This window comes from Salminus brasiliensis, chromosome 5 (genome assembly GCF_030463535.1).
Source record: "Salminus brasiliensis chromosome 5, fSalBra1.hap2, whole genome shotgun sequence".
Lineage (NCBI taxonomy): Eukaryota > Metazoa > Chordata > Actinopteri > Characiformes > Bryconidae > Salminus > Salminus brasiliensis.
The window spans coordinates 16,139,902-16,167,799 of NC_132882.1; the positions used below are offsets into that span (position 1 = coordinate 16,139,902).

Consider the following 27,898-nt stretch of genomic DNA (forward strand, 5'->3'; position numbering starts at 1 on the left):
CACAGAAATATCTCCTGAATGACTTGTACTTGACTTGACTGTATTAAAAGAACTGGCCTCTATCTTTTAGACTGTATTGTAAACACACCTGAATCAACTTATAAGTAATGAACAGAACAATAACAGTTTAACTGAACCCCTTTCCAATGTTGTAGATTTTGTTTTGAGGCCTTTTTGGTGAAATCTAAATCTTGGCTGGAAATATGATTAAGTTTGATGTTATTTTTAGCTGCTGTCAGGATTTTTGGGTCCCATGAAAAGATATTACACTGAGCCACACAACTCTAACAATTCTGTCAAACACTCTGTTCTAACTCCCCTCATTATTGCGCTCCCGGCTACTGTTGATGCCACATTTTATATTGTGGCCGAATTAGTACATATTAAAATGTGTAATATTTTCTGATTGAGAAAATCTGACTTAAGGCACAGTCATAGGGGCACTATGGCCTCTGACTAGGCTAAGATATATTTGGGTTCTTTGGGTTCTTTTTTTTTCTTCACATTTACACTGATTTACGTAAATGCTTTAGCATTTGCAAAGGCTCGTCGAAGGGCTTTAAACATTTTGCATTGTATATGAACTGTTGAGGACCTTTTGTGAAGTTCATCCTGAGGGTAATCAAAAAGAAAAACTATACAGAAAAACAGCGTTCATGTGTTCATCCAGGAGTTTGCTGTGTCTCTCCAAGCATTGTAGACAGGAGTGATTGAACACGTTAGTGCTTGCACAGCTCCAGGGACCTGGGGTTCAATTCTTCCCAAGTGTGGTGAGTTCTTCTCATGTCCAAGTAGATATCCTCTGGGTACACTGGTTACCACCCACCTCCTCAAAACACACATAGGACAGGAGCTGTCTCCTGGAGCAGACAAATATGAACCGCATCATGACTAATTCCAAGCATGGCCTAAAGGGGTATATAGCCCCCTAGCATTGAGCATTGATACTGTTGGGATGAGTTGAGGAGTTGGGGAGATGAAGAGGGTGGTGATCAACATTCCTCACTAACGCAATCAAATCCCCACAGCAATGCTCCAAAATCTAGCAGTAAGCCTTTCCTGGATAGTAGAGACATTTGTAAGCAGAAGCAGAATAAACGCTTTTGTTGAAACCCTTGATTTCGGAAGAAACGGGTAAATGAGTAGGTGTCCCAATACTTTTGTCCACAAAGTATCTGCGCCGTCTCTGCGTAAAGAAGGTGGGCGGAGACAGAGTGGTCATATGATCCTCAGCCCAGTGCTAGCAAGGTTTGTGTATCACTTATGCTTGTGTTTGGAGGAGCCAATACGAAAATATACTCTTTAAAAATGTAAATGTTCAGAAATTATTGGGATGTAGTGATAATGGTTGCTCGCTAGTTCTCCCTGCATTTACGCGTGGCGCCTGCTGCTGCTGTGCTGACACACGTTTACCTCGACAGCTTCCTGGTTAGCGAGTTTCTGAATTTTTTTAATTGAGAGAAATTTAATAAAATGCTGGAATTAAATGTTGCGATTTCAAAAAGATTTTATTTATAAATTATGTCTAGATATTTTTATCAATAAATTCTGCCGCAGCCTTCGTGCTTCTCGCTAACCTAGCTGCAGCAGGAGCCTCTGTGTGTGGAAAGGCAAAGTATGGTGTTTATAGCCAGTTTCGCTTCAGTTGTGTATTTTCAGGTGGCATTTCACAGCTTTCACACCTTTAATGGTGCCACTTGATTGTAGAGCTGCACAATTTAAGGTGCAACGGAACATTAGAAAAACAGGGCAACTTAGTCTTCATAATCGAGAAAAACACACCGGCTCTGCTCAGTGTACAACCATACCTCTCAGTGCAGTTTTTTTGCTTGTCCAATCAGTCATTAAACTGTAGTGTTGTCGATATTTGAATGCCACATAACCTTTTATTTCTCTTCTTATCTTCAGATGACCGGCAACGGTCGATGCAGTGTTAGTGGCCTAACCCCATGTTTGACCCTGCTCATTCTAATCAGTGCCATTCAAGGCCACTGTAAGCCCCATGGTTTCGAGCATAAGCCACTAGAAGAAATATCCAAGGAGATTTTAAACTATGCTGACATTGCACAGGAGATCATAGATCTGGCAGTGTTTGGGAAGGCGCAGAACCGCTCATATGAAAGGCTTGCCACCTTCACTGACACAATTGGCAATAGAGTAAGTGGATCCAAGAACCTGGACCTGGCTATACAGTATATGTACAATGCGCTGAAGCTGGACGGTCTGGAAAATGTACATCTAGAACCAGTAAAGGTCCCTCACTGGGTGAGAGGAGAGGAGAGTGCTGTGATGCTTCTTCCTCGAAACCATACCATGTCCATCCTTGGTTTGGGAAGTAGCGTTGGAACTCCCAAAGGAGGTTTGTAGTTGGTGTATTTAGATGCTGTGTGTTTTAGATGAGATTAAGAATAAATAGCAAAGACACAACCTTTTATTCAGTAATTTTTAGTTGTCTTTTCTCAAGGAACAGTAAGGTGTCTTTGGAAGTCCTTCACATTTGCTCCTGAAGGCATTTGAGTTGTGTACTGAGCTTTCTCTGTCTGACAGGTATTGAAGCAGAGGTGTTGGTGGTGGAGTCTTTTGAAGAGCTGAAGAGAAGGGCGAAGGAGGCCAAGGGGAAGATTGTGGTATATAATCAGCCCTTTGTTAGCTACGGAGAGACAGTTGAGTACCGCGCTTCGGGAGCTTCAGAAGCTGCTAGAGTCGGAGCAGTAGCTTCGCTAATTCGCTCTGTCACTCCGTTTTCCATCAACAGGTCTGTTTACATCAGCTATCTTTTCCTTTCCTAGCAAAACACAAAAAAACTAAGACAAAACATTACTAAGTTCATCACAGCTATGTTCTGGTTACAGCCCCCATACGGGCTGGCAGTGGTACCAGTCTGGTGTGCCTCAGATTCCTACAGCCTGTATCACAGTGGAAGATGCAGAGATGATGGCCAGAATGGCATACAGAGGCACAAGAATCGTCTTGCGGCTAACCATGGGGGCACAGACCCTTCCAGATGCAGACTCCTTCAACACAGTGGCTGAGATCACTGGCAGTGAACATCCAGAGCAGGCAAGTACACATGATCTTCAGCCCAGCACAGCCTAGTACACAACACAACATACTTTCACCTCAGCCAATAATTAACAGGTTTTGCGGGTATGTTACAGCAGAAGAATTGCTTTGAAAAAAATGTGAAAGAGTGCATTCAGCAGCATTTTGCATGTGGTCAAACTGAAGGCTTATAGAAAGTGATGGTGATGCACATGTCTATCCTTACTTTGAAAGCCTCTTCTCTCCTCCATTCCTCTGAGCATGTTTAAAGAATTTATGCGTCCTGGAAGACTGTGGACTGTGGACAGTTTTTAGGTCACAGCCTGAAGCAACAATTACAAATATGATTTACACTCATTGTCTGACTAAGGACTTAGCTTCCCCGGGCTTAGCCTTATTTAAAACCTGGTCCAGGCTGATATTGGCTGGAATATTGGAGATAAATTTAGACTTGTAATGGTTTAGATTGCTCCATTGATTCACACACAGAGCCTCTGTAACATTTTTACATGTTTTTCCATAGTACCACATATGTGATGACAGGTTTTTGTCATCAGAACACAAACAGGAGTCACAAAAGGCTGCACTTTTGTTGAGGGTAAGGGACGTCCCTTGTGTTAAACACGCTTTCAGAAAAAGACTTCATTAGATATTTAAATCAAAGAAGAAATAATTAACTCAGATCTTCTGCATAAAACCCACATGTGGCTAATTGGTGTCACAAAATCAAAGTTTCTCTATGTAAGGTTAGACCATACTGGTTTGCATGTAAAAAGGGCTATAAAGGGGCTCTTGTACATGCCTTGGTTTGGACCAGTTTCCAGGAGAGTCTGTTGGGCTACTGCATGTGTGTAAATAGAGTAAATGGACAGAGTGTGCAGTGCAGTTCAACTCTCTTTAGAAATCGCTGCGACCAGCCAGTTAGTGACCACTTGCATGTGTATGCTGTGTGCATCTATGTGACTGACCAGGCTGCTGAGGGCTCCAATTATAGAGTTTTGATAGAAGTTACCCTTTTGGTCCTGATCAGAGATCAGTTTTATGGTTTCTCATTGCATGGGGATTAGCGTATGAGAAGGAAATGCTGCCCCTAGATCAGTGCAACAGGATATCTTCCACCTGAAACCAATTATTAACGGTATAGTACCACTCTCTCTTGTCCATCATGCACCGTACTTTCTGACACTGAACATGACACATCTCTCCAGGAGCCTAGCTCCCACTGATAGCTGGCTTCTAATTAGTGGCTTGTTAGTGTAGGTTCTAAAGTGATGGTTGTCCCTCCTGCTAGAGAGCTTGCAGCAGGGCAGCATTGATCTCAGAGTCGTGAAGCTAAAGTGTTAGTGAGTTGTTTTAATTTCAGCACCCAATGAATATCCTCAGTGAAATCTGTGAAGAACTGTCACAAACGGCTGTTCTGCAAGACGTGGTGGAAAACTCTGCTATTCATTAGGGAGGGAGGCCAGCATTAAAAGTAGGGAGTCACTGCTGTTTCTTAGGCTTGCAGGCCTCATTTGTGTAAAAGCAGCATGCAAACAGCTCACACCATAACTGCCGTAACTACTGTTTTATAGACTTTAGTGTGGCTTTGTTTGTTGAAATAATGTGGCCTTTGTCCTTGCATGCAAAACACACCCTCATGCACTCATGCCCACAAGTGCACGTACTTACACAGATTTAATTTGTGTGTTACGCTATATTTGAACTCCCTTATTACATAAGAAGGAAAGAATGCCTCACTTTGCTGACTGAAGAGATTTTAATGGCTGCTTGAGCAGCACTTTATGTGATGTCATTTTCTAAGAATAAAAACTAAGAGCTTAAGGAACAGTGATGGCACAACCTTCTCATTTTCTCAGATTTACCTCCTCTTTGGTTCTATTTCATATACCATGGACTGCATACATATGGACATATGTTTAGTGTTCAGTCTTGAAGAGTGAGAGAATCTGCTTTGTGGTCCAGCAGTCTGACATCTCCTCGTTGACTGGTTCCTGGCACGTCATTATCAAGTGTGCGTGTGTATGTTCTCAAAACACAATTCTGAAAATCTGATTTCTTCCTCATGGCCAGCCAGCGCATGAATTTCCTGTTTAGTTTTACTTCTTCATCTGTTGGCTATTTTCACAAATGGCATATACTGAGACATGACATAATTGATGTCTGGAGTCACATCTAATCCGTATATGGTGCTATTTACTGTTAATTTGGAGTTTGATGTAGAAAACCACATCATTTCTTCAAGACTGTCTTTTCTGTCTTTCAGCAGAAACTGCATTAGGAAACTGTTTCTGTTTTGATCACCCTCTGGACCAGATGTTATCTGGTTTGAAACGTGGTCACCTACAGCACTTTTTTGATTAGGATTTTTTTCCCCTTCTTTTTAATTTGTTTTGTTATTTAAGGTATAATGGGTCAGATTTAGGTGGGTGTTGTATTTTGTAACTAGCAGAGTCTGTAGGTGATGTGCTGCTCTTCGGTGTAACAAGTATCAACAACATCATATTCTCCTGAAGTGGATGTTGCTTTTGACCGTGTCACAGTTTTAGGTGTTGAAAGATACTTGATCACATGCTCGTGGGCTGGGTGTCAAATTTGGGGTTGTTGTTTGTTAAAACATGAATGTGTTAAAATAATACATGGCACTAAGGGTGTAATGGTACTTGCATTGTACCAAACCCTCACAATAGGACAACACAGTATGCATTCATTTTCAAAGAGAACCAGCCGCAAGTGGCAGCGTGAACGTTAGCGTTGTGAAGTGGCGAGTCAGACTTGTCAAAGCTGAGTAGAGTTTATGCAAATGGGGAGCAAGGTCATGCAGCGATCTCAAAGCCACCACTCTGAAGATCTTTGTAAGATTTTCGTCTGGTAACAGGTTATCTATAGATAGCTTAAGATCCCTTCGGCCTATATTGCACATCTTATTTGCAACAGTCTCACACAGGGTTTGGGACTGTCTTTGGGGAGTTTGTTGCAGAGTATCCTTATACTGTTTGCAATAATATATTGTATGGAAAGACCTATAGTATGCATATTATAAGTGAATATATATTATACATATATATCCACACATTCTTACATATATAATATCCACATTGGATTTGTTGTGCAGCATTAGATATTATGGATGTGATCCGGAAAGTCCAGATGGAGTAAGATGTTCTAGGCAGGTACAGGGATGTAAATGAATGGCATGTGCAAATGATCATTTTTCAGCTTTATTTTACATTGTTTATTTAACAAACGTCATGCTGAAGCTTCGACAGATGGAGCTTCATATCTGCTTTATTTCACTCCAGGTGCAGATTAGAAAGAAGAACTACTTGTTTGTGGATCCCTGATGAGGTATCCACTGTTCTTTTTATAGCTGTAGTGACTGTTTGCAGTGTGTGTTTGATTGCGTGGGAAGCTTCAGCTGTCTGTCCGTCATTGGCCTGCTGTCCTCTCCGTTTGAGGGGGTTCTGGTGTGTCTGTTCTTTATCCTACCATCTGTGGTAGGGAAGACTGCTGATGACGATGTTTGGGTGATCAGTGAAGGTGGGTGCCATGGCAAAAATATAATATGTCAATGACATTTTGATGCTTTGTTTTTTGAGTTTTAAGAACAAGTTGACAAAATTCACCAGCAAAAAGTAGTGCTGCACTTTAAAAGCTGAAATGACTCAACAGAGATCATATATATATAATACCCAGTAATACAGTCAGGTAATATCTAAAGTGATGATTCCTAGTTCTTCGGAAAGGTCAGTGTACACTAAACAGAATAGCTAAATAAGGAAAAAGTCACCAAACACAAACTGACAGTTACAGGTTATTTTTGACATGTAAAATGTAAACATCAATATAAATAACATTGGTATTTATATTGATGGTCCTTTCATCTCCTCTTTTTATCTCAAGCACAAAAAGGGTTATATAAAATTATTATTCAAAAATGTATTTATGATAAATATACAGACAGTACTATATCACACACCCAAAATACTAAATCCAGCATAATTTGACATAATGTGAATCTCACAGTTGTTCTTTACATTTTTATTAAATTTGCTGTTGAACAAACAATAGAAAATGCTTGAAAATGACTTGGAATAAAAGTTGACAGTTTGGAAATGGTTTGAAATCATTTATAAAATGTAAAAACTAGTGTAGCTTGGTAAATAACGAAATAAATTAAAAATGAGTAAAATATTCTTTGTTCATGTATAATGTTTATGTACTGCATTCATGAGATTAGTACAGTGTACTACTTTTTGTTAAAAAAAAAATAGCAATATCCCCTGTGAAGTATATTGTGACACAAATAATCATTATAATGATAAGGTCATATTGCCCAATTCTCGTGTGTGTGTGTTTTAGTGTTAGGGCAGGGAATGCATGGGTTATAGTTCCGTTAGACAGACTGGGTATGTAATTCTGTGTGTGAATGACAGGTCTGCATGCCTGGTTCCCAGAATCTCTGCCTAAATATAAAAAAAAGGAAAGCTGGAAGAAAGCAGGTCTTTTCTCTCTGTTTCTGCATTCAGATGTGGTGTTCTGAGAACCTCATTTGGGAAGGCAAGTCATCAATGCTTCCTTCCTCTGACATCATTTATTTTTGTTTTTTTGTCTTCACCATGCAAACTCTCTATAGTGCTAATTACTGTGACAAATATCATACTGGATAATGAGTGATGGATGCTTCTGCGCTCTTGTCACAACCTATAATGTTTTCCATCAGCACGGCCATGTTACTGCGTCATGCAGGCCAAATTAATGGCAAATTCTCTTGACGATTTTTATGGAAGCACTTTAAGGTCTCTGCATCTATGCCACTTTGGCACAGTGCTGTTAAATATCTTGGACTTGACATCCTCTGCCAGGTTGTGTAAGAAGATACTAAGTGATGTCAGAAGGAGTGTTTGAAGAGTTTTTCTTGGTAAAAATTTTATTAAGATAAGAAGGCAAGGCAGAGCTTAGGTTTCAGTAACTGCACACGGTTTGGGTTTGGACAGCAGTCAGTCCCAATACTGTTGAAAGGTCAGAGAAAACAAAAGTAACCCTCAGAACCCAGAAACAAAACATAACCTTCTAAATAAACTACATATGCCACAGTTACTGTCAGTTACTGAAATATTTACGGGCCTTTAAAATCTTTTTTGTTGATGCTGACCCTATAGGACCAGTACAGCATCACATTTTACTCACAATGGGGTAATGGGGTAAGAGCTCACTTAATGTGACAGTCTCTGGGTGTGAATGCAACTGTTGTGTTTCTGTTGTTTTGAACTGTACAAAAGTAAACAAAAAAATGTCTGGTTTAATAAGGCTTTAGGTGAAGAGCCTTTTATTTTATTACAGATATTATATAGTATTATTATTACACCTGCACATTCATCATTAAACCTGCTCTTTGGACAAGGTAGGCTTTCTACTAGATTTTGGAGCATTGCTGTGAGGATTTGATTGCATTCAGTGACTAGTGTTAGTGAGGTCAGGTTGTTGGATGATCACCACTCAAGCCATCCCAAAAGTATTGAATGGAGCACCATCATTCCAGAGAACACAGTTCCACTGCTCCAAAGCTCAATGTTTGGGGGTTGTATACCCCTTTTAGCCCATGCCTGGCATTAGACATGGTGCCATTAGGTTCATGTTTATCTGTTCTAGAGGGTTCTATTCAATTGACAATGCTTCTCTTCAGAGACTAGATAAGCTGTGTGTTAATGTGCACACATGCACATCTGTGTCAGCAATGGGTGCAACTTGTGGGGGTGTCCACACACATTTGGACACACAGTGAAAGCATCTTTAAAATGATCAGTATTCATTGCAGTGTTATTGTACTTCAGATCACTAAAGCATTGGTTTTGTTATTGACATTTAAAAAAACGATCCAGCAGGAAATGAAACACAAAGCTTAAAGATGCAAATTACTGTTTGACTCCGTTTACACCTGGTAACTTCATGGGTCTTGAGTATTAGGATTATACTGTATCTAGATAAGACCAAACATACACTGTTATAGCAGTGTAAACACATCCGTAAACACCAGTAATAGTTGATGAGTGAAATTGCATATTCCGTCCCACACACATAGATAAGATTGAAGTATGACTAACCAGAGCCGTATTTGACTACCAAGTGTAAATGCATGTGGCTACAATCCTATCAGGATACAATCCAGATACCAGGCACATGAAGTGACCAGGAGTAAACAGGTTCTATGTCTTTTCATTCATTTTATAGCATTTTCTAACTAAGCTTAGTTCAAATATATGATATATATATTTGATATATTGTATCCTTATAAGATTGTAGCCACATGCACTATATATGAATATATGATATTTTTTTTCTCTGTATTGAATATATGCATGAATATATGTTTGTCTTTTTGCACAGTGGTTCTAGGATGTAAAGAGGTTAGTGAGGAAAGCCTTTGCTCTTCAGATTATTTGACATGGAAAGACCTCTTTGCTTTGCTGTGCTATCTTATCTTGTGCTGTATTGTACTGGTTGGGTTGTAGTTGGAGATGTGTGACAGACATGCTGGCTGTGTCTGCAGTAATTACAGATCCACTGTCAGATCCTCCCCCACAGTGACAGAGCTGGAGCCCTGCTGTAGAGGACACAGCTAGCTGATTAAACATCGCCTGGAAAGTTCAGTGTACGTACACACACACATGCACTGTTTGAATCATCAGGAATTGGAGGTGTTTGATAATATGACTAGCACCCCAGCCAGACAAGACCTTTGTCAGCCAAGCCAAATGAGTACCAAATCCTTGTTAAATGTTCATTTTTGTTAGAACATTAGTGTCTGGTGTTAGATAGCCGGTCAGTTCCTGTCTAAATACCTCGTTAATACCATTTTTCAAATAACCTATAGGTGTTGGCTAGATTAGTGGCTCACTTTACATTGCATTACATAGCAATAGAATATAAATGTGGATCATGTTTGTACAGTAATTCTCATAGCATTGCCATTAATAACAGGGTATACAAACTGACTACTATCATACAACACACTTACAGTACATGGACAAAAGTATTGGGACACCTGCACATTCATCATTAAACCTGCTCTTTGGACAAGGTAGGCTTTCTACTAGATTTTGGAGCATTGCTGTGAGGATTTGATTGCATTCAGTGACTAGTGTTAGTGAGGTCAGGTTGTTTGATGATCACCACTCAAGCCATCCCAAAAGTATTGAATGGAGCACCATCATTCCAGAGAACACAGTTCCACTGCTCCAAAGCTCAATCTTTGGGGGTTGTATACCCCTTTTAGCCCATGCCTGGCATTAGACATGGTGCCAACAGGTTCATGTTTATCTGTTCTAGAGAGTTCTATTCAATTGACAATGCTTCTCTTCAGAGACTAGATAAGCTGTGTGTTAGTGTGCACACATGCACATCTGTGTCAACAATGGGTGCAACTTGTGGGGGTGTCCACACACATTTGGACAAATAGTGAAAGCATCTTTAAAATAATTATAATGTGTATTGCCAAAGAATCTGGCAAAGAATGCTGAAGTTCATGCAAACGGTTCAAAGAAACTCCGGTACAAAAGATCTGCTCTGCAGTAGAGAGTAAAATAGATTATCTTGCCCTAAAGAAGCATTGCCAATATTTTCGTTTGCCAATACAGGAACCAAACCTTTTTTTCCATCTGTTTCTTAAATTTGCAGTGAACAGTGTTATTGCATTTATGGCAGCAGTATCCAGCAGACTTCTGAATATAATGATATTCCAAACATGGGAATCGAATATCCCCCCCCCCCAAGCTCTGGGTACTGTAATTTGAAAGCTTGGACTCAGGTTTGCTGGCAGACTGTGCTACATGAAAATCACTGAAACAGAAATGACTGACTCTGTCCGTGTGGGTGAATATTTCTTTTCATATGCCATATCAGTAAGAAACTACATCAGTACCAGCTGAAGATTAAACTAAAGATTTGAAACCAGTTTCAGAAATGCTTTTTGAGAAAAGGAGAAATTGTATCTTAACAAAGGTTTAAACGGCCAAAGGGAAGCAGTGTTTGATTGGATATATTGTATGACACAACATGAACCATCATAGAGAATACCTTTCCTATGTCTACATATTAAAATTGATGACATATTGGACTATTGACAGGTTTTTCCTCATCGATTTGGTGCAAATATAGGATCACTTGGGTCTCTACTGTACTTATTTAAATGAAAAATATTCTTCAGATTGATGTTTTGATAAAAACACCTTTTCAAATGTCACTGATTCTGAGGAGGTTGAACTTGATGGAACTCAGCAGTTATATGTAAATTAACAGAGATGTGTGTTGATGTGTATTTTTTTTAATAATGAATGTTTTATGGAGCATTACAATTATGTATGTTTTAATGTCAAGAAAAGGTCATGGTCCGCATTATACACACCTTATTTTGTTCTGGAAATCAATAGTGAAGAACACATTTCTTGTTTCAGGTACAGGAACTGTAGAATAAATGTTTTCTCTAAAAGTGTCAGAGAATGCAGGTCTGGAGATAAGTAGCCAAGTTAATGAATTAATGAATAAAAAGACTGCAGCCAAAGCACACCGTGTTTCGTCCCAAAATACAGCCTTGTTTTTGAGTTCTCGGTGTATTGTTCCTGAGGAACGACACAGTTGGTCATCAGCGAGTTTGGAGAACTGGGCTGCTAGCCTGAGCTGTGCTGTCATTGCTGTCTTGTGGGGTTTGCCCTGTCATAACCATTTATTTCTTCAGCTCTAGAGGCAGCCCTCTGCCTTATAAATAATGCATGGAGCAATGATAAAGCCTTGTGACACCCAGAATAGCTGCTCCACGACCACCAGGGAGTAGAAAGGTACCTTCAAGAGCATCCTAGGAAGGACTTCTCAACCCTGATAGTGTTTTTCATTTAAGTTATTTGGGGTTAAATCAATGCTGGTGTGGAATATGCATATGTGAAAGTATTTCTCTGTTCCTTTTGTGTTTAAAGCATCTTCTAAATGGCATGAATGTAAATAGAAGTGGGACATAAATGGGAACAGCAAACATGAATGTTGTGAAACTTGCTTTCAGTAAGTTTAAAGACAACCTGAAATCAAAATGTTACTTTGTTAGTTCATGTCCCTAGTTGTATTAAGCCAAATTTACTATTATATTATGTAATACAGCTTTCTATTATCATATTCCTCCTATTTGGAAAATGAAATGATTTTTACTAAAACGTTGAGTGTGAGCGACTGGAGAAAATATTAATAAATATTGTGTTTCTTCTCCAGATCCATCAATTTCCTTCGATCATTCAGTAAAATATTTTAAATAATACTGCTTTTCAATCAGACATTTGTCATTGTTCAAAAGGAAAATGCATTATCACACTTAATTTTGTAAATATTTTTAAACTGTTGTTAAACTATATGATGTATGATATTTATTTTATATAAGTCTTGTTTTGTCTATTGTGCTTTCAGTATTATTACTGCACTGGAGATTTAGTCTAACAGTGTTTGGCAGTACTGTTCAACCCTAAATTGGTATAACTTCTCATTTATTGAAGAACTGGCTCTGTGTAAAAATGTGCCTTTACTTGGGCAATCAACCAGTTAACTGAAAATAGTCAGTAATTGAGGTCAGTTAAACAATAAACACCCAGACTTGATTACTGCCAACCATATTCAATCTAAACATCACTTGGATTTAAACTTTTACAGCAGTTTACAGCAAATATGCTAAAAGATTGTAACTACCAGCACTTAATAACATGAGTAAAATAAGTTCCAGAAGAAATTATTGTTATTGAAATGTATCAGTCATGAAAAGTTTACAAAAACATTTTTAGTGCTCTGCTACTCCAGCAAACGGCAATGAGAGCCATCGTCTTCAAATGGCAACAACTTCGAACTGTCGAATAATCTTCCATAATTGAAGGACTGGTCCCATTACATTGTAGTAAAGCCAGAACAGCATTCCACAATAGTACTATCAAATAAATGGCCAGACATGGTGTTGGTAGTGTGACAGTGTGGGTATATTTAGCTTCTTCAAGGCCTGGCTTGAACCGAATAGAAATGCTGTGGCAGAATCATAAATGATCTCCTCAAATGTGACTTCATTAAAGTAATATTGAGAAGAGTGCAAAAATACCTTTACTGAGATATAGAAGACTTCTCTCCAGTTATGGCAGGCATTTGCTTGCACTTGTTGCTTCAAAAGGTGGCAAAACAGTTAGGTTTATGAGGCTATTGTTTTCTCTCATGTTACAAGACGTACTTTACAAATTCTTTTACAAATGAATCAATGTTCATGGTATTGTCATTTTCCATTTTGTATAAGGATATGAAACCAAATTTTGTGACAGTATGCAAAAATAGAGGAAATCAAGAGGGGGTACGTAATTCTTCTAAAGCACTGTATCCTAATAAGACTGTCTTCTGAGCCAGAAATGAAAATGCATGATAAAGTGTGGATTCAAGAATGTAGAGGAGATATTCACTGAGCCAGAACTTCAGAACTTTCCTGGTCTTTCCGGAGACTGGCTGTTGTCCACTCAGACACTGCTTACTTTGCACTGCAGCTCCTCAAACAGCAAATCTGCCTTTGGTCTCCAATGACTGTGATATTTTCGTTCCTAGAACTTGCTCATCTGGATCAATGCACAGAGAAATCAGGATGTTGGCCCCCTCTGTTTATGTACCTAGACCTCTTGTTTTTTGTCTATTTATGCAGTCTTTCCCTCCTGTTGGGCTGCTGTTTTTATTCTGGGAACATATGACAGTTTTATCCTTGCAGAATGAGCCTGAGATGTTTATCCCCTTTGATGGTTTTAACCACCTCACAGCAAGCTATATTTGTTGCTTGGAATCCTTTAAGAGAAACCCAGAGTTTAAATGCTTCCCCACACTTTATTAGTTTCCACAAGACATGGAATACTAACCTTTCTAAAGTTGGCTTTTACACCAAGCTCAGAGTAAAGAAATGCATTTATTATGCTTGTCTTAGCAGACTAACAATCTGTAGAATTCTTTTCATTCTGTCCTTGATCTAAAACAAAAATGCACTTTAACACATTTCTGAATGGCCAGTAAGTTTCAGCAGTTGAGTTGTGTCAATATTTATTAGTCCATGCTTTGCCCTGTTAACGGGGCCATGCTTGTGCAAGCCGGGACACTTATTTTATGAACAAACAGAACTTTGAGACTTGATATTTCCTCACTAAGCATTTAAATGTCTCCATGACTGTTAATAGTGATCTGCTTCTGCTGATTGAGCTCTGTGGGAAGCTTTAGCACATCTCTTTTGGAGAGAGTGTTACTCACTGTGAGTATTTTGACAGCTCTGTGATGGCCAATGCATCTTTCAGGTAGAAAGACAGGCTTCAGAACACGCACTGTGTTTGTTCTAGCTGAAAATGCCTGGAAGGATTCCAGTTTGGAGAAGATCAGATTGACTCCAAGGTATACAAGGCATCATCTGCCGCATCCTATCATACATCAATCATTAATAATCCACTGGCCTTCAATCCAGGAGCACATTGAGGGTGATGGCCAAAATGAGTGGTCATGGTTTTAACTTGTATTTGTTGAATAGGCCTGACCTTAAGGTAACTTGTTTAGAGGTGGGAATCTGGGTCTAAGATCTTAACAAATAAGTTCTAGCACTGATAAAGTATTAAAGCCACTAATAATACATCCAGTGAGCGATTCAGACTTTTAAAACCTTAAGACCACCACTTCTACCATCATATGAGGTATAGTGCAGCAGTCTGAGATGGCCAGAGGAAATGAAACCTGTGGGTGGATGACATAATTTCCTTCCTTCCTACAAAGCCAATGACTTCCTTTTTCGTTCTTGTTAATCCTTAAAGGAACTAAAAAATCCCAGATGGTTTTTTTTGTTCTTGTTTGCTATTGCAACACACAACACCCATCTGTTGTGAACTGAATGTCAATTATTTAAAGATGACCTCTGCTCTCTTGCTTCTAGTATAGTGGTCATTCTGCTTATGCTTAGCTTTCAAGAACATGGATGAACCAGCATCTGCTCTTCTTGCGAAGTTGAGAGCCATGTCAGATGAATATTACACAAGATTTTGAAATATGTGAAATATTTATTGATTTTGCTGAAGGTGCCTCTTGTATTTCACAGGAAATTGACTGATTTTGTTACATGCTTAGCACAAACAGATGTCCTCCTTGTTTAGCAGAATGCAGTGATATTTGTCCTCTGCAACACTGGGCTTAAGGGAAGAAGACAGCAAAGAAATGTGGTGCATTCCGCTTCATAAAAAAAAGGCAAGATGGAGAGACAGAAAATGTGTGTGCATGTGCTGGAGGGAGAATGAGAGGGTGTTTTGTGTGTGTCTCTCCACAGGCATATTTATGATGGCTTTTTCCATAATTACAGATTCCTGCAAACATGCAGTGTCAATATATTAGGAAATGGGCTGTCTGCTGCATATTTACTTATGTTCACCAAAATATTTTTCGGATTTCTATGTGTTCCTTGCTTGCTATGACAGACCAGAAACTTCTCATCCCACACAGTGGTTATGTGGGAAATAAACAAATATAAACAAAATAGGCAGACCGGTATGCCTGTGTCCACTTTTGCCATGGGCATGATGAGCCGAAAGCCATAATCAAGCATAAATATGTATTACTAATAAGTGATTAGCAGCAACCCCCCAAATACATAAGGTGAGGTGTCTAGCTAATTGCTTAAGGCAGTGATTCCGCAGTGTTTTTTTTATGATAAAACTGACCTGTATCCACTTTTACTCAGAATACTTTCCCTGTACCCAACAATAAATATTTTTAACATAATAAAAGAGTGATCTTTATTCTTGCATGTGTGACCAGACTAACACACTGCTAACCAAAGTGCTTTGAAAGTGTGGTGAACAGAGTGTTCCTCACTCTAGTTTAGTTTACAGAATTTAGTGTAAAACCATAAACTATACAGTGATGCGTCCTTCTCACCAACCTCCTCATCCATGCGCTGTGAGCCGTAGTTGGAAAACTAAGGGTTTCACACACGTACCTATAGAATACACATACCATGTGTACTTTAAATGAACTGCTGTGACACTCTGTACTGTGACCGCTTGGGGTGAATACATATACTGTTACACCCCTAGTACTACTGACATGGCATGGGCTATATTCTAGTCAATAGTAAATTACTCTGGATTTTAAAGGCTTGGTGAAGAAATGCATAACCAAGGCTTTTAGTCTTGGGTCAGTTTTGTTCGAGAAGACCAGTTGGATTACAGTCAGCTGGGCAAGAAACTTTGTTTGTAGCTAACATGGAGAGTGTAGATATTTTTTATATCTTCTTAAGTCGTTAGTAAATAAAAATGATGCATAATTGATAGCAAGTACAGTAATTTACCAAATGAATAATTAGCGTTCATTTCAAAATGTCCCACACTAAGCTAATGTCTCTTACTCATTCATTGTAATAGACTTAACAAACTCTTTTCAGTTCAATTGTTTGTGGTGCCAGACTTCAGAAGTGAAAGCTGCTTTTACCATTTTAATGCTCCGTTTTGACTTGTCAAGTGATTATAAGATCTTGGTGCTCTGATCTGGATTTTCTTTTTATGTATCGATCACCTCTTCCTGTCATCATTTATGAAGTAAGGTAAAATTTGGTAGAATTTGTCACTGTACAGTGTGCACTGTCCTCCGCATTTAACCCATCTGTGGTAGTGAACACACACTCACACACACACTAGTGAGCTAGGGGCAGTGAGTACACACACACCCAGAGCGGTGGGCAGCCAACTCCAGCGCCCGGGGAGAGGGCCTTGCTCAAGGGCCCAACAGTGGCAGCTTGCCAAGCCCGGGAATCGAACCCACAACCCTGTTATTGATAATCCGGCGCTCTAACCACTGAGCCTGTCTGTGCATCCTGCTCTTTATCACTCTCTTCATCCCACTCCCACATTCATATTACAGTGGCTTTTAATAGCATCCTGTCTGAGCTCATTATCAGTCACATATGTCTGTTTTTTCGATTCTAAGATTATTTTATCAGTCTTCATATTTCACACATTCTATGCCATTGAGAAATAGGAAAGATGGTAGATGTAGTCCCTGTAATTCTCTCTCTCTCTCCCTCTCTGTCTCTCGCTCACTTTCTCTCACTTGCTTTGTGCTCCCCAACCCCCCACTACTTCCTTCCTCAATTCAATTCTGAGCCTGTAATATCTTCAAAACCAAAACTGCAATTAGAATTTGGTTTTTGTTCTCTTTTATGCATAAAAGCATGTTTAACTGAAAGCACCAATTCCACATTTAGAAAGCACATCAAAGCTGGGTGGTCTACCTGGCAAGCCAGTGATGTACACAGTGTCTGGTTTGTGTGTGTTTTTGCAATAAGGAAATGGCAAGAATTTCCGTTTGTGTTCTTTCAAGCACTGTGTTTTGCTGAAAAATGGATTGCATCTGCGTTATCTGCAGTTCATTGAGTTCCAAATTTTGCTAGAGAAAAAAACTTAGACTAAACAGTTTTTAATTTTGCAATCTTCACCAACATATAAATAATGTTCCTGGCTGCTTTTTGTAGTGAGGACAGTTTGGACCTAAACTCTTGTTGTTCAGCTTGGGGCTTGTTTCTTGAATGTACTTCTAGTGATTACTTTGTCATGTTTACTTGTGGTCACCATTTCTTGGCCACAACACCGCTTCGGTATAGTCTTTCTTTGATATGTGTTGCTTTCAGTATCTTTCCAGCTGATATCTGGCATTCTTTCCATTCTTTAAATTATGATAAATATGACCAGCTCATGTTGGGGAAAGGGGGAAACTGTGTTACACAAACTCACCTTGGCTTTGGGTTTAGCACAAAAAAATCTGGTTTGATGACAAGTCCATGAATCACCTGTGTATCTTGCCAAAGGATGGTGTGAAAGGGATGGACTACACATCTGGCAACCCTCAAGAATAATGACCAAACACTTGGCAACCCTTACAGAATTTAAGCCAACAGAAGTGTTTTATGACAAAAATATTGAACATGCTTTTTATAAACTGTTTTTTTTTATACTGCTCACATACAGTTGATCTTCTTCTATGTGAGGACAGGATTTCCTGTTGTGATCATATCACTGCTTATTGTTGCTGTCACACAAAAATCTTGTATCTACAAAATGGCAACTTTACAGCAGAAGCAAAAACTTCCTTAATTTTTTAATAGAAGTCAATGTAGAAATATTTGATCAAGTCATTTTGGAGCATTTTGTTTGTTTAAAAAGTAAAAAGGTGCTTTTTTTTTATTAAGAATGTTTATTTTTTTGATAAGTATGATACAATTTTCAGAATGTAAAATGCTTTACCTTTGTTGGATCATAAAAGACCTTTTATCGTTTTTCAACTAGTTTATATCTTTCACTATTTCTGTTAGTCCTAGCAATGTATTTGAATGAATTACATTATTTATTTATTTACTTTACTATTTAGTGTGTTAGTAAAATTAAGAATGCACATCAGTTATGGTATAAATGTATGCTTATATATACCCATGTGGGGTTTTTTTTCAGTAAATTGTTTACCTGTTTATGTTAAAATGAGAAGTGACATTTGGTAGATAAGCAGAAGCTATTCTTAGCTCATTTCTTATGTATAGAAAGTGAGAGGAGAATACTAAAAGCTTTCAACAGTACAAAGGTTTCTCTCCCCTTTGGCCTGCCTCAGACAAATTCCCAGCTCTACTGACAGCCAGCATCTGGAAAAGTTTGTCAGTTTCTTTTTTTCTCCTTTTTTTTTCTTTAAATACTAAGCCAAGTACTTGTGTCAATGTGGAATAATTGTTTGCTTGAGGGAAAGAGTGAAAAACAGTGGAAGCGTGTTGTGTTTTTTTTGTATACTTTCTTACACAGAGAAACAAAAATATCTCCCTAAACATTTGCAGTATGACTTATGAGTTTAAGCTGTGCGAGTATGAGACAGGACCATCTAGACATTGTTTTTTCTTTTTTTTTAAATAATGGATAATTGTGTTCATTGCATTATTATCCCATTTGTCTTACATTTCTATTTTCTTCTCCCTAGGTTGTTCTGCTGAGCGGCCATTTGGACAGTTGGGATGTGGGACAGGGGGCTATGGATGATGGAGGTGGCGTAGCGATTTCCTGGGAAGCCTTGTCTCTGATCAGAGATCTAGGTAAGGTGCTGTTAAATAGGCTGTTGCAGGCTTAGGCTTTTGGAAGAAGCAAATCACTATTGTCTCTAGCACAACTAACTGTTGTGTTATATGGAAAATTATGTGAGTTTAAGGATGTTCTCTTGCATAGTTGTGGTTCCTGTAACAGCAGTGACATGCAAATACAATTTCTTGTAACTACTATAAAATTGATTTAGTCCTCCTTACTTAATTCACTTTGTGCAATATACCAGTTTGAGTGGCAGCAAAACAGCCCTAGAGCATGATGCTTCTACCACCACCATGCACCAACAGCTTGACGTTGAATGCCTGTCTAATTTGACTATAAACTTTTTCTCGCAAAGGCCTTTTCTCTGTCCACGTGGTCAGCTGCAAACTTCAGTCAAGCTTGAAGGTGTCAATTTTGCAGCAGGGAGTTCTTTCTTGGACAGGGGCCTCTCAGTCCATGGCTGATTGACTGTAGACAGTGAAACTGACTGTTCTAGCAGCTTCTAGTTCATGGCAGGCCTGTGTCTTCGTAGTTCTTGGGTTGTTCCTAACCATCTGAACCAGTTTTTTCTTAGCTTCTTCTTTTGTACCTTGGAAGAGTGGCTTCACCTCTCAGTAATATGTACTTCTGTACTATGGTTTGAACGGATGATCATGGAATCTGCAGTTGTTTAGAAATCGCTCTAAGAGACATTCCTCATTTGTGTAAATCTATGATCATCCTTCTCGGATCTGCAACTTGAGCTCCTTTTGAGTTCCTGATTGTACTGTGTGTTGGTTAATCCAGTGAGCTCAGTCCAACAGACTCTTGTTATGTGAAGAAGAAGAGAAGCTGTCAGCTGTAGTCAATCATGATCACTAACAGGAAGTTAGGAGGCATTGGGCCCAATTGAGCTCAATGTTCCCATGACATTCATGTTCCTGATTAGTATGTTTAAACTTCTGACAACGACTGTATGCTCATATATGTCCAGCAAATTCAGATTTGTTTTCATTAACATTGTCTTGGAAGCACACTTCTGGTATTTCTACATAAATAAGAGAAGAAGCTAATTTAGTTTGTGATCTAGAATTCAAAACATTGCCTTTTGATTTTTGGTTACGTTCCATTTCCCTGCCACTGTCTGCTGGGTTTGCTCATTATACAGTAGGTTTAGATCCAGATTTCTATAAAGAGGCTTTTGTGATAATATCTGTTGTAAATAGAGCACTGGAAAGAATACTGAATTGAAAATATATCAAGCATGAAAGCCTCTATTTTGCAGCAGTAAATAAACTTATCCGAATGTGCTCAGAAACTGTCAGTGGATATTTTTGGCAAATCATTGTGGCAACTGCAGCTTCTTTTAAAAGGTAAAATGGGAGATGAGGTTCAGCCGTGATATTCCAGTTGGTGGATGTGACCTGTTCTGCACCAGTCTGCTCTATTAGCCTGTTCTTTTGCTGTGCTGCCATTCTTGGACTCCGCAACCGTGTGCCCATATGGACAAAACAGGTTGTGTGTAAAAGGACAGCTGATTCTCCAGCAAGAAATGTTTTTTCCCTAGCCTGGCAAAGACGATTAAGAACAAATGATCTATGAAAGCATTGATTTTCCATTATAATAATGTCCTGTTAGGGTTGTATGATGAGAAGGCTGTAAAATGCTGTTTTACGAATGCTTTTGTGCATTATTTTACAGAAATCTGTGCAGAATGTATTTCTGAACTTTTTTTTAATTTCTGTGTATTGACTTCATTGTTCAGTTTGACTAACCTCTGCCTTATCCGGGCATGCCAAGGTTTGTAATGAAAGAGAAGAGAAATCATTTATGGTTGGCTCATAGCGTCTTCTACTCTGTCCCTAGGGCTACGACCGAAGAGGACCCTCAGAACAGTGCTGTGGTCTGCTGAAGAAGCAGGGGGAGTCGGAGCTGCTCAATACTTCCAACAGCACAAAGTACCTACTTTTCCTCACCTGTTTGTAATTATTATAATAAGAATATATATCTGTGTATTGCTTTTCTGAGAGTTATGGTACACATACTGATTTGTTTTCCACTTGGAGCAGCATGCTTCCATGCAGACTTGTTTGACTGCTCTTTTGTCCCGCTCTTTCCTGATGTAGAGTGTCCAGAATTGATCCGATCTGAGCTTTGTGTAATTATATATCACAGCATGGAATGATTGAGCTCGCAGTTGGAGTTGAGACTGCATGGTAATTGTATACTGCTGTGAGGAGTTTGTGAATTTATTGTTGGATTTTGACTTTAGATGATGATGAGAAAAAGCAGCAATTGAAGGCCAATCAAAGTTCAAACCCTCTATTTGGCCAGTAAGGCAACTATTTCACTGTACTCCGTCCAAGTACATGAAGAGTGGATTGAATTTAACTTGGTTTGGACTACAAATGTGCGCTATTGAAAACTAATCCAACCGCTTTCTTGTCTGAATGCCTGAAAGCATAACTGACAGATATATTATTAAATCTGAATGATGATAAGATCTTACTCCAGCCTAAGGAGACAATATCTATCCCCTATCTAGAAGATGAGGCTATTGAATAAGGGGATGCCTTTTATAAAGGATGCTTCCATAATAGATGCATTAAAGTAACAACTGTCATTTTATGAATTGTAAGCTCAGACTGCCAACCAAACTCCAGTTTCCTTAAAGCAGCGTTCCAGATTGACTTTGGGTTTACAGTGAAAAGGTAAACAGCTGAAAGATTACACGTTGAATAAGACAGTATGCAGGTACATTAAGAAGAGCACTGGTATTAGTGTGCTGTGCTGGTGTTCATTCTTTGGGTTGGAGAACTGATTCAGTGCTGTTCAATAGTGCTGTTCACTTTCATAGAAGGACATAGCTCATTATCAGGTGATTCATGGTCTGTATCAGTTGTACTGGAAAATTAAACTAGGCTATTCTTTGCCCATCCAGGGCCCACACTGATTTAAAATGATAACACACCCCAGCACAGCTCTTGTCTATGCCTTTTCAGCAAACCATTTAAAATGTTTGTTTTTAATTTGGTGCCAACAAATAGGCATGCAGTGTACTTTTTGGTCAAGTGAAATGACATGACCTTACTTTTGTCTTTCTACAGGGAAACATCTCAAACTTTGACTTGGTGATGGAGTCAGATATGGGCACATTTGCCCCCATGGGCCTGCAGTTCACTGGTAGTGATAAAGCCAGAGCTATCATGAAGGAAGTAATGAAATTGCTGGCACCAATCAACATGACGTCTCTGGAGGAGCATGGAGAAGGAACTGACATTAACATGTGGATGGAAGCTGGAGTACCAGGTCTGAATGACTGGTTCTTTTTTGTTCAATTCAATAGTTTAATTCAATTTAGTATGAGCAAAATAAGTTCTTGCAAAATCAACAGTGTGATGAGAAATTGTGCAAACTTCCATGCGCTAATCTCTATCTTTTTTTTGGCCTGTTCTGTATTTGAATTTTAGAAATTGTATGTGCATGTGTGTATATGTTCCTGAATCTCAGTCTTTTAGCTGACAGCAGTGCCAAAGGCCATGATAAACAGAGTTGATTTTGCACCAACATAATTTGGTGTAGCTCATTACTTTTAGCTGGTGTTATTTTCAGTTGACATGATACACAGCAGAATTAGACTTAGCACATCACATTCAGGGGCCAGAGTCACAAAAGTGTTGTAAGAAAAGAGTGTGTTTCATACTTAAGAAAAAAGTCAAATGAGTTATGAAGTGGTTATTCTTTAATAATCTTCTTAATGTTCTCTTTTTCCAAACTGTCCAAGAACAATTGGTATTCTTAAACCATGTTTTTATTACTTTTTCTTAATCTTATGATTCTCTCGCACTTATCTTAGACTGTCAGAATTTGGAATATAAGTTAAAATTACCAGAATGAATGTCTAGTTTAACATGATTAAGTGGAGATTGTTCTTGAAATACTGTTAGTGTCTACGTTAAAAATAATGGCTGTCCACAGTCATGCCTGTTTTCCAAAAAATATTTTTTTCCATGTCACTTCTAGTTCTTGTTTACTGAATTTTGAATGCACAGTTTAGTTCTATTCCCCCATATTGCTAGCTTGTGCACAGATTTAACTGAAATATGAAATTCTTTTAATGTGTTATGATAAGCTGCAAAATCCATCATGAAAGGCTATGTTACTAATGACCTGCATAGGACAACAACAAAGAGTGTCTTAAGAAAATCTTAAGAGAATATTTGAGTGATGAATAAGGACCATTCCTATAAGTTTATCTGAAGATTTTTTAAGTAGGTTTTTTTGTGTGTTCTTTGATGACCACTCACTGTATGGGATGACTTCTTTAGTCTCTATATTCATTTCACTCTGTTAGTCACACTTAAATCAGTAAATGGCCATTAAGTAGACTGCGCTGTAACTGCAATGTTTGGTGTTGAAACATTCTTTCTCAGCTTCAAGTTGCATAAATGTAAGGGACCTGTATCTGTCTGTAACATGAACAAATCTGTTCCTGAAACGGCATGCATGCACACATTGATGCGCAAAATTCTTTGTCCTTTCCTTTTACTGTCCCGACACAGCTGTCCCTCTCCCCCATTGTTGTTTTGCTGCACTGCCAGTGCTGGCTGATGACTACAGCGCGAAGTGCCTGCATACAGATAAGAAGGGTCATGAAATTTGATCTGACCGTTAACATTCGTGTTCTAGGACCACTTATGACAGTGGCTGATTTTATAGTAGTTTAATCTGATTAAAAGCTTGGATTTGACATGTCCAAACAGCCCTTAAAACAGCTCTGTCACATTAAGGCAAAAAAAACAAACAAAAAAAAACAGACTTGAGTCACTGCAGCTTATGTAAATGTCGCCAAGGTCTCTAATGCTAACCATAAGAAGACTCTGAAAAGACTAGATTCCTTTTAAGATTGTTTTCCATCTTGCCCCTGGGTTAAATTTACAAAAGATAAAACTGTTGAACACTGTAGAAGAGCAGAAACAGAAGCAGCTTTAGGCCACATCTGCCCTTGCGTGTGCAGTAGTTTGTTTGGAAAATTGTTTGAGTTCATAAAGAGGTTTGTAAGATTGTTATGACACACACTTTAGAAATTTAGTGAGGAAAGCTCAGGTATATGCCATCGAAGGAGCATGGTTGGACAGTTGCAATGAGGAGCCTCTATTAGAGCGCTGAGTAATTCACACCCAGGAGACAGGCTACACTTTTTATAGCAGCTTCACTGTTCATTTCTTTCATTACGCAAGTCACATCTTGAGTCACTCATATGATAAAAAAAAAAAACGTAAGTCAGATTTGTTTTTTTTCTTCCTTTTTTAACATTAAAAATTACCACCACAAAACTTTCCAGATTATGTAGGTTGTTAATGCCATGCTGGTGTGTTGTGGTGATGTCTTTCCTGTAGCAAATTTGATCTTGTTCTCATCAATTGCATTTCCATAAACACAAGCAACAGTGTACCGTCATGTTGCATGTGCATATACTTTAATTTAGGTCTGTGTAAACTACTCTGATTGTTTTGACCACTACAATGTATATCACATGAGCCTCAGCTGTTTTTTTCTGTTGTACAAAATGTTCTTTCACTGATATCCGATAGATTGGCGATGACGTCACTTGTAGGCTTTGGAAAATGGGAAGCATACAGGGGGACTGGGGAAATGTATAGAGAAACTCCCAACTCTGTAGTGGGTCAAAGCCAACATTTTAAACAAATGATTCACACACGCACGGCTGCCCAAACATCTGCTGCTGCATGTTAAGATTACTCCCCCAGCCCACCCCCCCAACCCCACCGCCCTCCTTTATGTGAACATTTTGTACAGCATTCGAGGTGAAATCCTGTCGTCTTCAGTTGCTCTGTAGTATTCTTCCTTCAGTAAACAAAAGTGTTCCCTGCCAGACACTCTAGGGACTGGCATTGCTAATGCTCTTTTCTTCACTAACTCTGCATAGTCTGCAAAGTTTGGGTTTGAGTGAGGTGAAGAAAGTGCTTGTTTCTACACCTTTACAATCATGTTTGCAGTTAATGTGTGTGATCTTTATTCACCCCAAAGTTTTACCACTTAAAAACTGTGGGCAGTTGGCTTACTGTGTAGGTAAGGGTTTTACACCACTCTATAGAATGCTAGAGAAGAATTCAAATCAGTGGCTCAGCAAGCAGCCTCCAGCTTTAAAGGCTGAGCAGTACTTTGTTACCGTTGTTGCCTGAAGAATAGGCGACGATTCTGCAGGGAGCGATTCCCATCTGGAAGCAGTACAGAAACTGGAGGACTCTTTAACTGTAAACACATGCGCTTGACTCCTGTGCTTCCATTTCCCCCATTTATCCTAACTACAGAAATATCTGCTTTGAATGTAGAAATGGAAAGTGGTTCTCAGACTTCTGATATTGATGTCAGGACTGTTATGTAGACACCCTCATTACATGTTCAAGTTGTGACTGGCTTGACCACCGTCCATAGGACTTGAATGTCCATCTTTAAAATTTAGGCCCAAAAACGCAGAGAAGTGTAATAAGATACAGGATATAAGTTCTGAGTGTACCAAAACCTAAACTTGCATCACCAAAAATGCATGTTAATGCCAGGTTAATTCCAGACTCAATGAGTCCAAACAGTATGGCCTGTGGGTCCTCCACATGCCACGCCAACCTCTCACTTTGAGTCTGAAAGTGCCCTGTGGTATCTGGCAAAGAGATGTTGGCAGCAGATCCTTTAAGTCCTTTAAGTGAGGTGCCGCCATCAGACTTGTCCCACACAAAGACACACATATGTACCTGCCCATCCTCGTGATGAAAAAGAAAAGAAGACTCATTAGATCAGGTGATCTTCTTCTATTACTTGAAGGTCCAGTCCCAATGCTTCCATAGCGGTTGTAGGTGCTTTTGACAGTGGACATGGGTTACCATGGGCACTCTGTCCTACGACACATTGCAACATTGCAACAGTAGCCCTTTGGTCACTTTGGACCAGAGGGGATGGCCTGTATTGTCCTTGCTCTATGAGCCTCAGATCCACTGTTGGTAGGATCCATTTCAGAGATGCTGACTCCAACCCTTTTGGTCTTCATCAAAGTCATTTATAACGTACCAATTTCCCCAACAGATTAACTATGAGAACTATTTATTTACTGTGTGATGTATCCCAAATCTTGATTTATGTATATATGTATAATGTTTTGGCTCATAGTGATAGAGCAGGACATCTTTTACATTCAGGATCTGTCAGCATATGAAGTGTGTTTGGTGTTATTCTTCTCCTTTTTGAAGTTACATTGGTGACAGCATCTGTATGGCTTTGCATGCATATAGAGTATGAATACTGAATGCTGCTCTCCTACCTGAGTAATTATTATAGCTGTCAAGTCTCACCAGTTTCCCCCATGAGACTTATGACACAATTCCCAAGCCAAAAGTAGATATACCACTCTTCTTGGTGTTCAGCCCTAGTTGACTGACATGAATTATATTTGGTATTTTGATATTTTAGAGGTATTGTCAAGGTATGATGCACTCAGCCTATTTTGTTGAAGAGTTTGCATGTTAGGAAACACCTCTGTCTGCACTGTAGCTCGAAATTTGATTGCTGATGCACTGGGCTAATGACACATTTCAATGTCTGTTTCCCTTTCCAGGTGCTAGCCTGCATACAGCCGACAGTAAATACTTCTGGTTTCACCACACTCAAGGCGACACAATGACCGTACAGAACCCAACCGAGATGAACCTGTGCTCAGCTGTGTGGGCTGTGGTAGCCTACGTTGTTGCAGACCTTGATGAGATGCTCCCTAGATAGCAAACCATTTTCAGATCAGTTCCATTTAGTACCACTCCAACAATGGCGTTAGAAAATCTGATTAAAGGGAGTTTGTTTAGGTTTATGCAGAGAAACAGCAGTAAATTTTCTTCACCAGAAATTTATTAGCTATTAGAGATCTTTAGTAATTGTATACACAAAAATGTGCAATAATCATACTGTAATATACTGTTTTTATATTAGATCTGTATTGTGAATAATGTACAAGGTGATTGTTTGTGAATAACAAAGATTTGCTTGCTCATTTGAATGGAGTTTAATTTTGTCATTGTAAAACACTTTGTTTTGCATCTTCTCAGGTAAAATCATTAGTGTTAGTACAAGTTATGTGTTTCTAAGAAACTATAATTTGATAGTTGGGCAGTTCATAAAACTGTTATAGTCACTCACTAATGGCTCACTTTTTTCACCTACACTCTATCAGAGAAGATGAAATGATGATTGAATCCACCCTCAATCTCAACCTCAACCATAATAAAAAAAAGCACAAAGCTGTCAGGTTCAGAGTCATCTGTCCAAGTGCTTTTACAGTTTAATGACCTTTCATGTGTGGTCATATAAATATTTAATTTGTGCTTATTTAGGCTTATAATTTTCTGCAAAAATAAAGCAGTGGACAGTTTTTCCTTGAGACTAAGAAACTCTTAGATGACTTATATTGATGGCATCCTCTAACCACACATTCAAAGTTGAAGAGTGCATTTATTACTTAAGTTTCCATCACATTCAAAGGATGAAGTTACAATGGAGTTCTCACTGCAGCACATGTATGTATGTGGTCAACATGTGTGCACAGAATATGCACACAGCTGAAGATGGCATTCACTTTTCATTAGTCAAGAGTCTACTTTAGCTTGGAGAAAAATAAGTAGGTCTATTAATTATTTGACAGAGTGCTGGGACTGACAAATATGACAATATTCAGGCATTTTAAG

The 27,898-nt window shown here is 38.8% G+C and overlaps 1 protein-coding gene across 2 annotated transcripts; it reads left to right on the forward strand.

Annotated features, from left to right (window-relative positions):
- The first annotated feature begins 1,197 nt into the window (after positions 1-1,197).
- Positions 1,198-27,207, forward strand: LOC140556092 (carboxypeptidase Q-like). 2 transcript variants are annotated; one of them, XM_072679607.1, is made up of 8 exons: positions 1,198-1,248; positions 1,909-2,359; positions 2,548-2,755; positions 2,853-3,060; positions 19,072-19,183; positions 21,018-21,109; positions 22,259-22,460; positions 26,782-27,207. In XM_072679607.1, the coding sequence occupies exons 2-8, from the start codon at positions 1,909-1,911 to the stop codon at positions 26,940-26,942; spliced, it is 1,434 nt and encodes a 477-aa protein (XP_072535708.1). In that variant the 5' UTR covers positions 1,198-1,248; the 3' UTR covers positions 26,943-27,207. The 2 variants fall into 2 exon arrangements, with proteins under 2 accessions (XP_072535708.1, XP_072535707.1); XM_072679606.1 differs by lacking the exon at positions 1,198-1,248 and adding an exon at positions 1,271-1,428.
- Positions 27,208-27,898: the final 691 nt, after the last annotated feature.